The sequence below is a fragment of the Cannabis sativa genome, chromosome X (genome assembly GCF_029168945.1).
Source record: "Cannabis sativa cultivar Pink pepper isolate KNU-18-1 chromosome X, ASM2916894v1, whole genome shotgun sequence".
NCBI lineage: Eukaryota > Viridiplantae > Streptophyta > Magnoliopsida > Rosales > Cannabaceae > Cannabis > Cannabis sativa.
In genome coordinates this window covers 30,857,330-30,873,573 of record NC_083610.1, presented here as the reverse complement: position 1 = coordinate 30,873,573, position 16,244 = coordinate 30,857,330, and the positions used below count along the sequence as shown (strand labels likewise).

Below are 16,244 nucleotides of genomic sequence, written 5' to 3'. Positions count from 1 at the left end.
AATAAAATAAAATAAAATAATAATATGATATAGAATGGTATAGTCCTTTAAAACAGACTAATATATGATTATATATCATCATATTCGTGTCACAGTCTCTTCAGTAATGACTAATATGAGGATCAAAAGATCCCAAAAATTCAGCAGTTTACTCCCTTCAGGACAATACATGGTCCCGACCATCTAAGTAAAACATCAGATGAGCTGAAATCAAAAAAGCTATTCACTCGGATACCAAAAAGGGCATGTGGTCATGTTGCACCACAGAACAAGAGGGGAACAAACAACCCCTCCTTGGTTGCATGCTCATCAATTCAAATTTGGCAGCACCAATATGCATAGTGCTCATCTCTCCGGTTGTTGCTAACAAGACCTCCGCATTGTAAACAGATAAAGCTGCTCCCATCCGAGAATGCATCCAACACAATCTGCATCCTGCCCGATTCAGCCAGTATAGAGGTTCCATGAGCATCGGGCACAACCAATGCTTCACCATCAGAATTAGGTGGCAGTTCATCTGTTAAAGGCTGGGCTTCAGCTATTGCACATTCAGCAAACAAGGAAGCTAGCTGGTCAACAGCAGCATTTTCCCGCAATCTACTTTGGTATAATTCACGTGCACGATGCAAGGACCGAAATACAGCCTCATCCCCACCTCCAGATCTCATTGCCATTACCACCTGTTCAAAAAGAAATGTTAATACATGATAGAGAAAGTTTTCGTAGTAGTGTTTCCCATATATTCAACTGTAATCTCTCAGGTGGCACTCAATTCTTTTTGGTCTGCATTGTGTTCTCATCCAAAACAACTAAACTAAGGAGATTTGTGTACTAAAATAACACAACATATGAACCTAACAGTGTTAAATTTTTTGCCATTTTGAAGGCAAGATTTAATCTAGATGCACAAGGTAGCAAACTTCTAAACCAACTTCAATGAAGTTGATGCACAAAGTCAAATCCCCATTTGAACAAAGAATAGTGTTGCAAAGACAGCTCTCAAAGCATCAGAATATATTTGATTCAGATGACTAGTGAAGTTAAAATGAACTTGACCGCTCAACAGCTGACTGAGAACAAAGCATTGCCTGGTAGCTTTTACCTTATAACTATCAAAAGTCGGAGATAAACAATAAATGTTACCTCATTCTAAAGTGTTTGAAATAATTTCAAACTGCGTTGTTGTTTTGTTTCAGGACTTCAGGCCAAAATGAGAAAGAGATTATACCTTATTTTGTTCTCTTTTCCATTCTAGAGCTGCTAAAGAAATCTTCCACAGTATTAGTACTTCCCCCTAATCATGGCATTATACAATGCCAAGACGGTCCAAACTATGAATTTCCTCCAACTCAGTGAGCATGGAAGAGAAACGCACTTAAATTCAAAAATTACAATTAGGAACAACCACCACCACAGAAACACACTTAATATCAGACCCCACTCTCTTCGCCCCCAACCTCCAAAATTATGATGATGATGATGATAATTACTGATCGAAAAAGAACTCTTTCCTTTCCAATTCAACTAATACTAATTAATTAAAATATTTACAATAGATGGGGAACCCTAAGAAGGTTAAACAACCCAAATAGCAAAACTTCACTCGCTGAATAACGTCCCTGACAGAAAGAACACTCTTCGCCTTCATCTTAGTCGTCTTCTTTTTCTACTACTTTATTGCCAGCATCATAACACAAGAAAAGGCATACATACAATTGGGTCGTAAAAAATTCAAAAAAGAAAAAGAAAAAAAAATGAATACATATAATTCAGAAAAGCAAAATCAAAAGAATTCATAGGCATGCAAAGTTTAAAGAAAGAAAGAAATGGAGAATTTTACCGCTTGGAGGGCCTGAGAAGGCTTTCCCTGGTTGATAAGCTGGCGAGCAAATGTGAGCAAGTTCCAAACGGGCATACCCTGGTTGATGTTGCTGCTGCTGGCATTTGCTGGAACTTCCTGAGGCTGAGCCGCCGTCTGTGTCTCCGTCTTCGTCTCCGTCTCCGTCTCCGTCTCCATCTCCATCTCCATCGCTGTCTCCGCCAGCTCAGCGTTACTTCGATGATCCATCGTAGCAGCACCTGGCCTTTTATTTGCTTTTTTTATTTCTAGGATATTTATAGAAAGAAATTGGATGATTCTAGCAAATTTGAGTAGTATTCATAGAAACTAGAAAGTTAGAACCATTCGATTTCTATCACACCCACTTCTTTATGAAAGGGAAATTTATGTTTCGTGGCACTCCTATAATATATGTTCTTTACAAAAAGCTATTTTATTATTATTATTATTATTATTTTATGATTTTAGAATAAAAATATCATTTAAATACTAATTTATATATTTTTGTTTATGTAGAAATTGGATAGAAGCTCGATGTCCATCTCGATAGGACATTAATTAAAATTAATTTCTTGATTAAAAAATTGATTTTTATCCATAAAACTCCATGAAATTTGATAGGAACTTGATGGTGTTCAATGGATGATCAATAACATTCTTGCAAGAGGTATAATTTTTTACTTAAGTGTCCATTTGAGGTGAATTTTTGTTAAATTTAGATATTTTTTTTTTTAAGATGTACAAGTTCGAGATAAATATATCTATTCTATATAAAGTGTGCCTATATAACAGAATTTTTGGTTTTTTGAGAAATTCATGGGTGGCTTTTTATTTATATTAAAAATAAATTAATTTATTAATAAAAATAAAATGGTTTATTAATTTTAAAAATACAATTTTAAAAATTAAAAAGTAAAAACAAAACCAAACCAAACAGATTTTTTAAAACTACCAACTAATCAAAAAATTTCGTGTGGACTCATCTTTTAAATTTTCAGAAACATAAAACTTTTTTGAATTTTAAACTAATCAAGCCCTTGTATATATGTACAGTTTGATAATAAATATATATGGGGTGGATTTTTAAATAAATTTAATTTTGTAGGTGACAAAAATGATAAAATTGCTTGTAAATCACAAAGAGATAATTGAGGTTGAAGGGATGAGTAGGGAACTGAATATAGTTTCTTTGTACTTGGAGAATGACACATCCCATTTACGATAAATGGAAACATGTTACTTTTTTTACCTTTTCTCTGCCACTATTTTATATATATCTCTATTCTATATAAAATGTGCTTATATAACAAAATTCTTGGTTTTATAAAAAATTCATGGGTAACTTTTAATTTATCTTAAAAATAAAATGATTTATCAATAAAAATAAAATGATTTATGAGAAATTCATGGTTTAAAATATTTAATTTGATATCTTAATTATTAATAAACAATACCATAAATATACATCTACGATCATATAAGAATTTTATTCTAAAACTATACGATCATAGATTAAGTGGTCAAGGTCTAAAGAAAAATAATAATTTCTTATAATCTGAAATCAAGACACGAAAAACAGAAACTAATTAAATAGGACTTTCTATTCAATTGAGGTGTCGATCATGCATGGTAAGTAAAAAGCTATATATTAAATTTTATGCCGTGATACAATTAAAAATTAAATAAGAATTTACTACTATTTATATATTATATATATTGCTAAAGAATTTTTCTATTTGTTTTTTTTTTCGGCTCGATCATGTTATAATTATTTGCCTTCACATCTGAATATATAAAATGTGGCGAATTCTTTGTTTATGAGAAATTATTGGGTGACTTTTTTTTAAAATATTTTTTTATATATAAAATGTAGCTATGTAACAGAATTCTTGGTTTAATTATTATTTATTTTTCTGTCAAAATGTTAACAGAATATTCTAATATTTGACAGAATATTCTGATTAGAAAACGTTAATTATAATTGATTAATTTTAGCTAAATAATCCTACCAAAATTTAATCTAACAAATTTCTCTCTCTAAAGCAAAAACCTTAGCCTCCAACACAACCTTTACCAGTTTATAACCTTAGTTATAATTTCTTAAGCTATATTTTATAATTTTAATTTTTATTTTAAAATTTAAAAAATACTAATAAAGACAATATGCTACATGCTATTATACAAAAGTATTGCATTTATATATCCCACGATGTTTCAAAAATACTTTGAAAAGTTCATCTTGAATTAATTATTAATATGTAATAAAAGATATTAGTTATTATACTATTACTTCAAACAAAGGAAAGTTCTAGCGGTGCTTCTACTTTCTAATCATAAATCTCAATTTTGGCTTCTTTAACCAGCTGCCACACACAAGTTACTTACTCTGAATTTATAACCACAATTTTTTAACACTCAAAAAGTTACCAAGTTTGTTTTCTATAGCTCTACTTATTAAGGTAGAAAAATATTTTTAGATTGACTCCATTCCGTTTATTAAATGAATTATTTTCAAGTTGACACATTAACTTAAAAATGACACAATAATGACCTACTACAAAGTATACACTTATATTCATTCTATTTATTGAGAATCAAAACTTGAATCTTCTTCACTAGATTAACCAGACACACATAATATTTGGACATAAACACAGGACACAATATTATAACTCAAACTCAGAAACACTTAGTCGAAACTTGAATGAATAATGCCACTCTTTTAAGTTTTAAGACTGTATATGACTAGGCAATTTTGGTTATTGTATTATTATTCCTGCTACATAGTTGATCATTTTTAGATTTTTGATGTGAAATTTCGTATTGTGAGCTTTTTAGAGTTTCTTATAGACTTCAATGAGTAATAGATTTATATAATTATACTTGGAATAAATTTTCATAATGTTGTTTGGTGGATTCCTATTTTGTTATTAGGTAACATAATATTATTATTCGTTAGGTCTGTCACAATTATTATTAAGTAAAAATGAATCAATTTAAAAACCTTTCACTATATTGAAAGGTGAGATTGATTTTAATATGAGCTAATGATGTTGAACCTAATAACTAATAATATTTTTTTTAATTTTTAATTGTATCACTTTTTAATAACGTAAAAAAAACTAGTATAAAATTTAGTATACGTGCCTCGCACGTAACTTTTTACTAGTATAAATATAAGAGTGTATATATAAGAGAATTTAATTCAAAAAAAAATAATATAAATAATTATTCATAATCGTTAATATTAAAAATGGAAATTTTGATATTAATTAAGATTATAAGCACAATCTATCCACTATTTTGAATAGGATAATTTATCTGAATTGTTAAGTGTAGTTTACACAATGTGATAGGAGTACCATATACAATAGTAAATTGTATAAAACTAGAGACACGATGAAATATTAGAACTTTTAATAACCTCCGTTAAATATAGAAGTTCATCATTCATCACATGATGGTCGTATAAACTTGATCTTAATCATGATGTGAGTAATGAACACATACTTGTAGTCTTGTAACCACGGGCGGAGCCAGGATTAAGTTCTTGGGGGGGCCAATTATTAAAAGATAAGTATCGATAAAAAAATTAATATTTGTTTCAGCAATAAAAGTTGATACTTTAGATAAAAGATATATTCACATAAATAAAAAAGAGTATTGAAAGCACAATAATTAACACATAATCAAAATTTTAAGGGAAGAATTAGAAAAATTAAAGTCAGTTTTTATTAGGGATATTCTACTTAATTACTTTCTTACGATACTTAATTTATTAATTAAATATAATAGAATAAATCTATAATAAGTACACCTCTTAAAAGGGGTGTTTTGACACCTTCCTAGCTATTTGTTTTGATATTTAGGAGAGTTTTTAATCTATTTTTTTTTTCATGATTGTGTATATTATAATTATTTAAGATTATTTATAAATTTTTAAAAGATTCTAAATAGTTTGTAGTGCCAAAAAATAAGGTTTAAACAATTACTTATTCTGCGCCGAAAAAGAAAAAACAATCACTTGTGCAACAAAATATTTAAATTTTATTTTTGGCAATGTAAACTATTCTAAAAAATTTACAAGTTATTCTAAATAATTATAATATACATGATTATAAAAAAAATGAATTAAAAAATTCTTCTAAATATCGAAAGGGATAAAAGATATACTTAAACAATCTTATTTTGAATTGTACTATAATTTTTTTAAATAACATACTTATATATTTGTGGCAAAATTTAAAAATAAGACACTTAATTTTATTTTTCAGTCTAATTTTTTTTTCTATATATAGTAACAAGCTATTATTAATTTATAAATAATATATTACAACATAAATTATTATAAAAATAAAAAATAAAACAAGTTAATAATTCAATATACTACTTTTTACCTTTTTTCTTGGACTTTTCTTTGTAACGATGAACTATGAATTAATGTGCATATATATATATATGGTTTTTGTTCATTAAGAAGACATATACATTGATTTTTAGAAATTTTGAGGGGCCAAGGCCACCCCAACTACACACCTACGTCCACCCCTGCTTGTAACTGTTGACTTATTGGGTAAAGTTTAAAGTAATTTGCGGCGAAATTCCTTTATATTTTAATTTTTACACACTTAACTTCTTTATCTTTCTTTTTTTGGCAAAATCCCCTTATGTTTTAGTTTTAATACACTTAACTCTCTTATCTTTTTTTTTTTTTGTGGCAAAACCCCTTATGTTTTAATTTTTATACACTTAACCAGGGCCCGCCCTGGGCATAGGCGGGCTAGGCCTGTGCCTAGGGCCCACCTAGTCCAGGGGCCCAAAAAAAAAATGTTGCCCTTTTAAAATTACACAATTTTTTTTTCTGATTTTGAAAAATACTATTTTTTTCTAAATAAGGGCCCAAAAAATAATTTTTACCCTATAGCCCACTACATTTGAGGGCCGGCCCTGCACTTAACCCCTCTATCTTTTATTTTGGTGGCAAAACTCCCTTCAGTTTACTTTTTTTTTTTTGCAAATTTAAAGTTTTAGTTAGATACTACCGTTAAATACTAATTGAATTACTACTGTATCGACTTCGAGGTTTTACCGTTACATATACACAGGTGTATACAGTGGTCATCCAGTTGATATTTTACGGTAATATTTAACAGGTGTGTCAAATTTGCAAAGAAAAATAAACATAAGGGGGTTTTGCTACCAAAAAAAAAGATAAAGGGGTTAAATGTATAAAAATTAAAACATAAGGGTGTTTTGCCACCAAAAAAAATATAAGGGGATTAAGTGTATAAAAATTAAAACATAAGGGGGTTTTGCTACCAAAAATAAAAATAAGGGGGTTAGATGTATAAAAATTAAAAGATAAGAGAATTTGGCGCAAATTGCTCTAAAGTTTATGAAAGGTATCTTGGAGTTATGAGAATATAAATAGCTGGGAACATACATCACAAATATGGAATCCAATCCTTCCTTGATTGAGAGTAGATTAAAAATTCCTTTTGGTATTGATAGCGGTACTTGAACATAGCGCGCTCAATTTTTATTAGAGAAAATAAATTTTTCTGTATATGGCTTACAAAAATATTCAATAGAATATCAAGGACACTGATTCATAAATATATAATTAGAGAAGTTAATGGACGAAGATACCTAACTCCAATTATAAATATTTAGTGGATGATCATAACTCATGTAATGAAAATAACAATGGACATATTTAATGTGATTAATTGTTTCTAAATAATATATATGAGTGATTACTCAATGGTTATATTTTTATTGTAACTATCATAGTTACATTTTTTTTAGCTATAATAGCAGGTTATCAATAGGTAAAATTTCCTTTTTTAGAATCAAATAATTATAATTAATTATTTTCTTAAAATAATTAATTGAATATTTAACAAGAATTCTTTCAGCAATTAATAATTATAAATAATTTTTTTTTATATAAATCCATACTATAATTATTTTAACAGTTAAGCCATTTAATTATAATATTTATATGAAACTTTATTTTTTTTTTTACAAAAATTAGACTTCTTTTTACACAAATTAGAATTCTCTTCTTGTATAATAAATTTTTTAAAAAATAATTATTTTTAGATGATGTTAAATTATTTTTTTTATAACTAGAAGAATTAAGTATGAGTTTTTCTATTCGAGTTTGAAGTTGCTTCGTTTTCTGAGGGAGTCTGACTTTATTTTTTGACTCTCGTTTGGTTTTTTGAGTAAATGATTCCTGATGAAAAAAAAAAGATGGAGGAGTTTAGCAATTTTTTTTTGGAAAATACATTCAACCTATTTCACTTTTTACTTTTTAAATATTTAAATAAAAAAATTAAATAATTAAGTGTAATAATTTTGAATTAAAGTTATAAGTATAATAAAATTTTTTATTATGAAATTATATGTGTATAATTTTAAATTATAAAGAGTTTTGCTATAAAATTTTTAATAATTCAAGGGCAAAAATAATTGCTAAAAGATCCTTATTTAATAATAAATTACGAAAAATTAATTAATAATTATAATTAATTTAATTTTAAAATATAATTAATCTTCATTAAAGTTTTATAAGAAAATAAATTAATAGGTGACCATTAGGTTCTAAGTTAATTATTATTTATTTTTATATAATTTCCAAATTAATCATAACAATTCAATAATAATCTAATGGCTAAAAAAATATAACCATGATGGTTACATATTCAATGTAACCATTAAAACCTCCTCTTTAAATATATATTTGTTTTAAATTTAACTTTTTTTTTAAATAAAACCTAATTGGCACGACTTTGTAGTGCCTAAATTGTTGGAAATTATTTTACCAGGATCTTAGATCTACTCACAAGTATGTTTATTAACACCCTAAATATGAACTTTCTAAAACGATGAAATAAACACATATAAAGTTTAGGAAACCTTACATTGGGTGCAGCGGAATAATATGACTCCTTCTGTTCAGATATCTAGCCCTTGATTCCTTTCTGTAGCAGAGCATTATCAATATCTGAAACTGGATCTCTTTCTCTGAATCTTTGATGCTGAAACCTCCTTCTTGCTGAAAGTCTTTCTTCACGATCTTCCTCACTATGATTGAGGTATCACTTGCTGTGTGTGGGCACTACTCATACACTAAGAATTTCGAAATCTCAATGAGGAAGAGAGAGAGAGTGGGTTCGGCCAAAGATAGGGAGAGAGAGAGGCTCAGTTTTTTCTGAATCAGAAGTGTGAGAAGAAAAGTGTGTTTTTCCTGAAGCCTTCACTATCTATTTATAGCATTCTACTAGGGTTAGGTTTGAATTATTTGGCATAAAAATAATGAAAATATCAGTTTAAATTTCCTACAAAAGTGGCAGGCCCTATACTAGTGGATTTGGGCCTCACTTTTTGCAATTTTGCAGTTTTACCTTTTCTGCATCTGATTTTCTCAAAAACGCTAATTTTCTAATTCAACCATTTAAATTCCAATTCTAACTATTTAATAACTATAAATAATTATTAAATAATATTGTCATTTATCATATTTATTAATTGAACCATACAAAGTATCATAATTAACAAATATGCCCCTATAAACTCTTTCTTTACAATTTCGCCCTTACTTAGTGAAAAATTCACAAATAGACATAGTCTAATTTGAGAATTATAATTGATTAATCAAAACCAATTATATGAGTCTTACAAGCAATATTATCTCAACTAGTGCGGGGACCATGGGTCTATATAACCGAGCTTCCAATAAGTAGATCAAGAATTTAGCACTAAAATTCACTAACTTATTAATTCTTCGTTGAATCCACGCATAGAACTTAGAATTGCACTCTCAGTATATAGAATGCTCTATATGTTCCACCATATAGACACATCATTAGTTATCCATTGTTATAATCCTAATTTGATCAATGATCCTCTATATGAATGATCTACACTGTAAAGGGATTAGATTACCGTTACACCCTACAATGTATTTTATCCTTAAAACACTTGACCCCGTATAAATGATATTTCAGCTTATGTGAAATGAGTACTCCACCATTTATGTTCGTTTGGTCAAGCTCGAAGGAGATCATCCTTTGCTTACTATTCGCCAGATAGAAGCTATAGATTCTATGTTTATGATAGCGCTCCCACTCAATTGCACTACCGTGTTCCCAAAATGTACGTATCACCCTGACCTAAAAGTAGGCTTAACTAACAAATCAAAGAACACGAATAGCCTCTCGAGATTGAGCCTAATCATATCAGGATTAAGATCATTTGATCTAGGATCAACTAGGCGATATTGACTTGAATAGATATTACGGTAAGTTTAATAAATCTAAGTCAAAGTTCAATATCGGTCCCTTCCGATGCATACTCCATGCATCCAACCTGAGCTTTACTTTAACCAATGCTCTGGAAAGAACATAGCATTTCTCCAAATGCAAGTAAACTCTTGTTGTAGATTATCATATCAGTAAAACCCTATGTCTGATAATCTAGGAAACTTTATTCACATAGTCATGTTTACTTTCCAATGTGTTGACAGCACAATAAACAGGATCAAGTATGTGAAAAGGGTTTCAGATGAATTTATACATTATGTACATATAATCATGAAATAAATCATGTGAACCATGCAACATTAAATGTTATTTCTGATCTATATTAATAAGTAAATCTGATTATATTGAAATGAGTTTTATTTAGGGCATAAAACCCAACAAACTCCCACTTGCACTAATATAAAACAAAAAGTGCGTTTCAAATAATCTCAACACCTTGATATACAAATCAAGTGTAGTAGTAGTAAACTCCTCGTAATAGGATCTGAAAGGTTGAATTAACCACAACCTTTTCTCCACCATTACTCTTCCTTTAATCACAAAATCATTGATAATGTGAAATTCCTCTCTATATGTTTACTCTCTTGGGATACTGGATTCTATACCTTTGGCAACTACTTTTGTTTAATCAGGAAATTAACACTAGTAGTTTAAGGCAATTTGGAATGATGCCAAAAATGTATAGAACTTTCCTTAGACTGAATAAGTACCTTTCCTGCAACCTTAACATTCAGTCCCTCTCTGGTAGACCTAGAGACTTCAGATAGGTTTTTACACTTCTCCAAAATCACTATTCCACCCCAGAGAAATCACCATCTTATCAGAAAGATTTTCTAGCACAAAGACAAATTTTGAAATCTGATATGGTGTAGTCTAAGAGTTTTAAACACACCCTTATAGACTAACATATAGTTCCTCTTCTTAATCTTATGATTTACTTGATTGTCTTCCAATGTTCTTCTCCTGGATTAATCTGATACCTACTTGTTGCCCCTAATTTTGCCCAATATACGTGGACCAATCAGACAGGGACACGTGGATCAAGCAATTCACAATATTTGCTAAGTCTTTATGCCATAAGGTAACGTCCCAGACGTAGGTCCCGGAGAAGGCACATTGAACTCAAGGTGCTCCCGGAAGCTCATATAACGCTAAGGCATCTCCGCGAGGTGTCAGGTTTCTCCTGAGCAATCAAGTCGCATTAAATGCCGCATGGGAGGAAGCGTGTTGGGACTGCTATACGCAATAAAGTCTGACGGCACAACCTCCAACCAGCAACGCCACAGTAATGATCATTTAAGTCTAGCGACGGCTACACTGTGAAGAGTCACGTCAATCAAAAGGCAATAAGGACATTCCACATAAAAACACTACAGCACCTAGGGATTTGACCATGCATTACCCATGGTATATTCATTGGGAATACCCGACTTTATGGATACTTACAGACACACTTGTAAGGACAATTCTAGGGATTACCCCACCAAAAACACTATAAATACCCCCTCAAAGCTCATTAAATGGGATCGAGAATCTTGGGCTGCATATGAGCAAGTAGAGTAAATACTCACCAAGAAAATTCTCTGTATTTATAAGGGGGAAATTCTCCCAAGTATAATCTCTGTATTAAATACATCCATAAATAACAAAGACTCGTGGACTAAGGCTTATTAACGCCCCAACCACGTAAAAATCCTTATCTCACTTTCTTACAGCTCACTAATTTTATAATATTTTATTAGTTGCCGAAAATCTCGGTCAACATTTTGGTGCTTTCATTGAGAGCTGAAGAAAGCTACTGTAAACAAACACTTGACTTCACAAACATGGTGGAGACTAGAAGTACTCGTCAGCCTCGCCCTCTTGAAGATGCTCAAGACCCGAATGAGGAAGATGTAGCCTCAAGAGCAGCAGAGGAGTCCGAGGAAGAAGAAATAATCCCCGATGATGACTACGAGGGAAACCTCGACGAGTATGCCTATGACGAAGGTAGTTACTCAGAACTGGTGCTTCTCAGACAAAAAGCTATCGATCACGAAGCCGAGATCGAAGCTCAGAAAGCGCAAAACCAGAAAATGCAAGAAGTGATGCTGGCCATGCAAAAGGCCATGGAGGCAGCTGGCATTCACGTGCACCCCAAGGCAATGACCGCTGGACTTGACAAGGAGCCAGCGACGTCTTCGCCTAGTTCCCAACAGCAGAAATCTAGGGAGCCTAGCCCTATAAGATACCCTGCTGAAGGGAATCAAACAAAAAACCCTACTTCTACCCCAGGGCGAAAGAAAAAGGCGCAGGATCCGCGAAAGGTCCGCTCAGATTTCCCTAAAGGGAAAGGTCCGCAGAGGGGCAAGCCCCAAAAAGGGAGCTTTCGCCCTCAGGATCGAGGGGACCGAAAAATCGTTTCCGTGCACCAAGAACTCGGGGTAGAGGAAGAAGAGGACAGAGGTGTCCTCCCGTTGATCTGAGAAATCAAATCAATGGGAACCAAGGTGATCTCCGAGATCACCTTGACCAAAAAAGATACGGACCCGCGGTCTCCACGGGTACGTTAAATGAAGGAATTATGGCGGAGCTCGCCATACTTCGAAAAGACATTGCCCGAGTCTCCCGGAGACAGAAAGGAGATGACTCCGACTCGGACAGCGAGGATCGAGAGCCCTGTGCTAAGCACATCTTAGAGGCAGAGCTCCCTAAGAACTTCAAGATGCCCGAAATGGCAGCTTATACCGGGAACTCCGACCCTAGCGACCACTTGTCGCGGTTCAACCGTGTCATGACGGTCATGAGGGTCAGCAATGACGCCAAATGTCTGTGCTTCCCACTTACCCTAAGTGGGTCCGCGGAGGAATGGTTCAAAAAACTAGAACCGGGATCCGTGGGCTGTTGGAACAAACTACAGACCAACTTTCGGAGACAGTTTGTCGCCGCAAGAAAGGTCAATCTGGAGGTCAGTGCCTTGACTAATATCAAGCAACTGCCCACTGAGACCATGAAGAATTATATAAAGAGGTTCCGAGAGGAAGCCTCGAAAACCAAGAAGGTTGACGACGGACAACAGCTTGCACTTCTCCAAGCAGGAATCCGCACTGGGACTCCTTTCTGGAATGAACTGCATCAAGAAGGAGCTGCTAGCCTTCAGGACTTCCAGAAGAGAGTCCAAAAATATATCAACCTCGAAGAAGCCCAAATCGTGGCTTACGGAGGATACTATCCCACCGGAATAGCAGGGTACATGCCCGGAGTATCGCCCTCGGGTACTACCCCGACCGCAACTCCACAAGCAAGTGGCATACAATTCTCTGCTACCCCCGGATATAGCCAGGGCCAAGCCTTGGCACCAGCATCATCCCATCTTGGCAACCCCTCCGGAGTGAATGGACAAGCTCCTTCACACTCTGCTCCGGCTGCTAGCCTGGCAGGCCCTTCCCAGGGTTCGAGGAGTAAAAGATCCTCCAAGGGCAGCACTCGGACGGGAGAGAAGCGCCAGAAAAGGGGGTACCCCCCCAGTATACTCAATACACGGAGTTGTCGGACTCCCAAGAGCGTGTGTACTTTGCTACTAGGCAAAATACACACTACCGGAGACCACAACCGTTGTACAAAGATAGCTCCCGGAGAGATCCGAGCAAGAGATGCGAGTACCACAACGACATCGGTCATAGCACCAATGAATGTAAGAATCTCAAGGACGAGATCGAAAATCTAATCCGATTAGGCCACCTCTACGAGTGGATCAAGAATAGGTTGCCCCACCTCAATCCGGGTCAGGCGACTGTGGGTATGCCTCAGGGAACACCGGAGGGTACAGCAGGGGCATTGGCTCCAGCTGCTCCCACGGGCGACGCCCAGCATGTCCCCGGTCTGCTGCCCCGTCCTAATGGGAGGGTAGCCATGATCTCCGGAGGTCCCCATATCGGAGGAACTACTCGCAAGGAGCTTAAGCGATACGCAGGGGCCGCAAAACACAATGAGGTGTGGGAAGTTACTCAACTCCCATCTCAAAGGCCCCGGTTGATGGACCAACCCATCACGTTCACGGAAGAAGACGCCAAGACGGTGCGCTTCCCTCATCATGACCCATTGGTCATAGAGACCCCCATCGCGAATAAAGTGGTGGCCAGAGTCTTAATTGACAACGGGAGTTCCGTGAACCTACTCTTCAAAGAAGCCTTCACCGCGATAGGCTTGACGGACCGGGACCTCTCACCCAGTGGGTCCCAGCTCACAGGGTTTAACGGGACGACACTTATCCCAATGGGAAAAGTAAGGCTCCCAGTCACCTTATGCCCGGACACCCCCCAGAGCACATTCAAATACTGCACCTTCGTAGTGGTGGACTGTCCGACAGCCTACAACGCGATCCTCGGCCGACCGGCCTTGGTGGACTTTGGCGCAGTCACATCGATTCGGCACCTGTGCCTAAAGTTCCCTACACGGGAGGCCGGAATCGGAACTGTGAGGGGAAACCAGGGGGAAGCAAGACAATGTTACAATGTCGCAACCCACCTGCCCGTGCTAATGGTCCGGGAGTCAGCTGAGTCAGAAGTGGCTGAAGAGGATGAGTTGGACCCCCGTGTGGGGTCCGAAAGAATTGTGGAACCAATGGAGGACGTCGAGGAAGTATCAGTGTGCGACCTCGACTCCACCAAAGTACTCCGGCTAGGGAAGAACCTAGATCCGGAGGAAAAAGAAAAAATAATAAAAACACTGAAGGGCGCCATCGACATCTTTGCATGGCGCCAAGAAGACATGACTGGCATAAGCCCTCATGTCATCACCCACGTACTCAACGTCAATCCGGACATGCCCGTCCAGCAAAAGCGACGCCCGCTCGACTCGGTGAAAGCCGAAGCTCTAGAGAAAGAAGTGGACAAACTTTTGACTAACGGCATGATCCGCGACGTATACTATCCGGAGTGGCTGGCCAATCCGGTCTTGGTGCCCAAGCCGAACGGAACTTGGCGAGTTTGTATAGATTTCAGCGATCTAAACAAAGCTTGTCCAAAGGACTGCTTCCCGCTGCCCAGGATCGACCAGATGGTAGATGCCACTTCTGGATTCAAACTGCTATCCTTCATGGACGCCTATGCTGGGTACAATCAAATAAAAATGCATACGGCAGACCAGGAGTGCACTAGCTTCAGGACCGATAAGGGGGTATACTGTTACTTAGTCATGCCCTTCGGACTGAAAAATGCCGGAGCAACCTATCAAAGAATGGTTAACCGAATGTTTAAAGGCCTCCTGGGGCGAAACATGGAGGTTTACGTAGACGACATGCTCGTTAAATCCAAAGCATGCAACAGCCATGCAAGCGACTTAGAAGAATGCTTCGAAGTGGTCCGGAGATACGGCATGAAGCTCAACCCAAAGAAATGCACCTTTGGGGTCAAATCAGGAAAGTTCTTGGGCTTCATCGTCAGTCAAAGGGGGATTGAGGCAAATCCGGAAAAAATCCAGGCTCTACTGAGCATGCCATCCCCCAAAAAACATAAAGATGTGCAGAGCCTGACCGGAAAGGTAGCTGCTTTAAGCCGCTTCATCTCACGGTCCACGGACAAGTGCATACCCTTCTTCAACGTGCTAAAGAAGTGCCAAAAGTTTGAATGGTCGGACGAGTGTGAGGAGGCATTCAAAAAGCTAAAAGAGCACATGGCCAAGCCTCCTATCTTATCAAAACCCGTCCTCGGAGAAGACTTATTTCTTTATTTGGCTGTCTCCGAACACGCGGTCAGCGCTGCCCTAGTCCGGGAAGAAGAGAAAACTCAGCATCCCGTGTACTATGTCAGCAAGCGCATGATAGGGGCCGAAACAAGATACCCAGTCATTGAAAAACTGGTGTTTTGCCTCCTGATGGCGTCAAGGAAGTTGAGGCCATACTTCCAAGCACATCCGATCAAAATTCTGACCAATCACCCGCTCCGACAAGTCCTCCAGAAACCTGAAGCGTCCGGAAGGTTCCTCAAGTGGGCAATGGAGCTAAGTCAATTCGACTTGCACTACATGCCCCGAATTTCTATAAAAGGCCAAGCCTTGGCAGACTTCATTACTGAATGCAACGAAGCCGAGGCAAC

The 16,244-nt window shown here is 35.6% G+C and overlaps 1 protein-coding gene across 1 annotated transcript; it reads right to left on the bottom strand.

Moving 5' to 3' along the window:
• Window positions 1-7: 7 nt before the first annotated feature.
• Window positions 8-2,241, bottom strand: LOC115712104 (uncharacterized). Its single transcript, XM_030640341.2, has 2 exons — window positions 1,841-2,241; window positions 8-680 (listed from the first exon to the last, which is right to left on the bottom strand). The coding sequence occupies exons 1-2, from the start codon at window positions 2,066-2,068 to the stop codon at window positions 315-317; spliced, it is 594 nt and encodes a 197-aa protein (XP_030496201.1). The 5' UTR covers window positions 2,069-2,241; the 3' UTR covers window positions 8-314.
• Window positions 2,242-16,244: the final 14,003 nt, after the last annotated feature.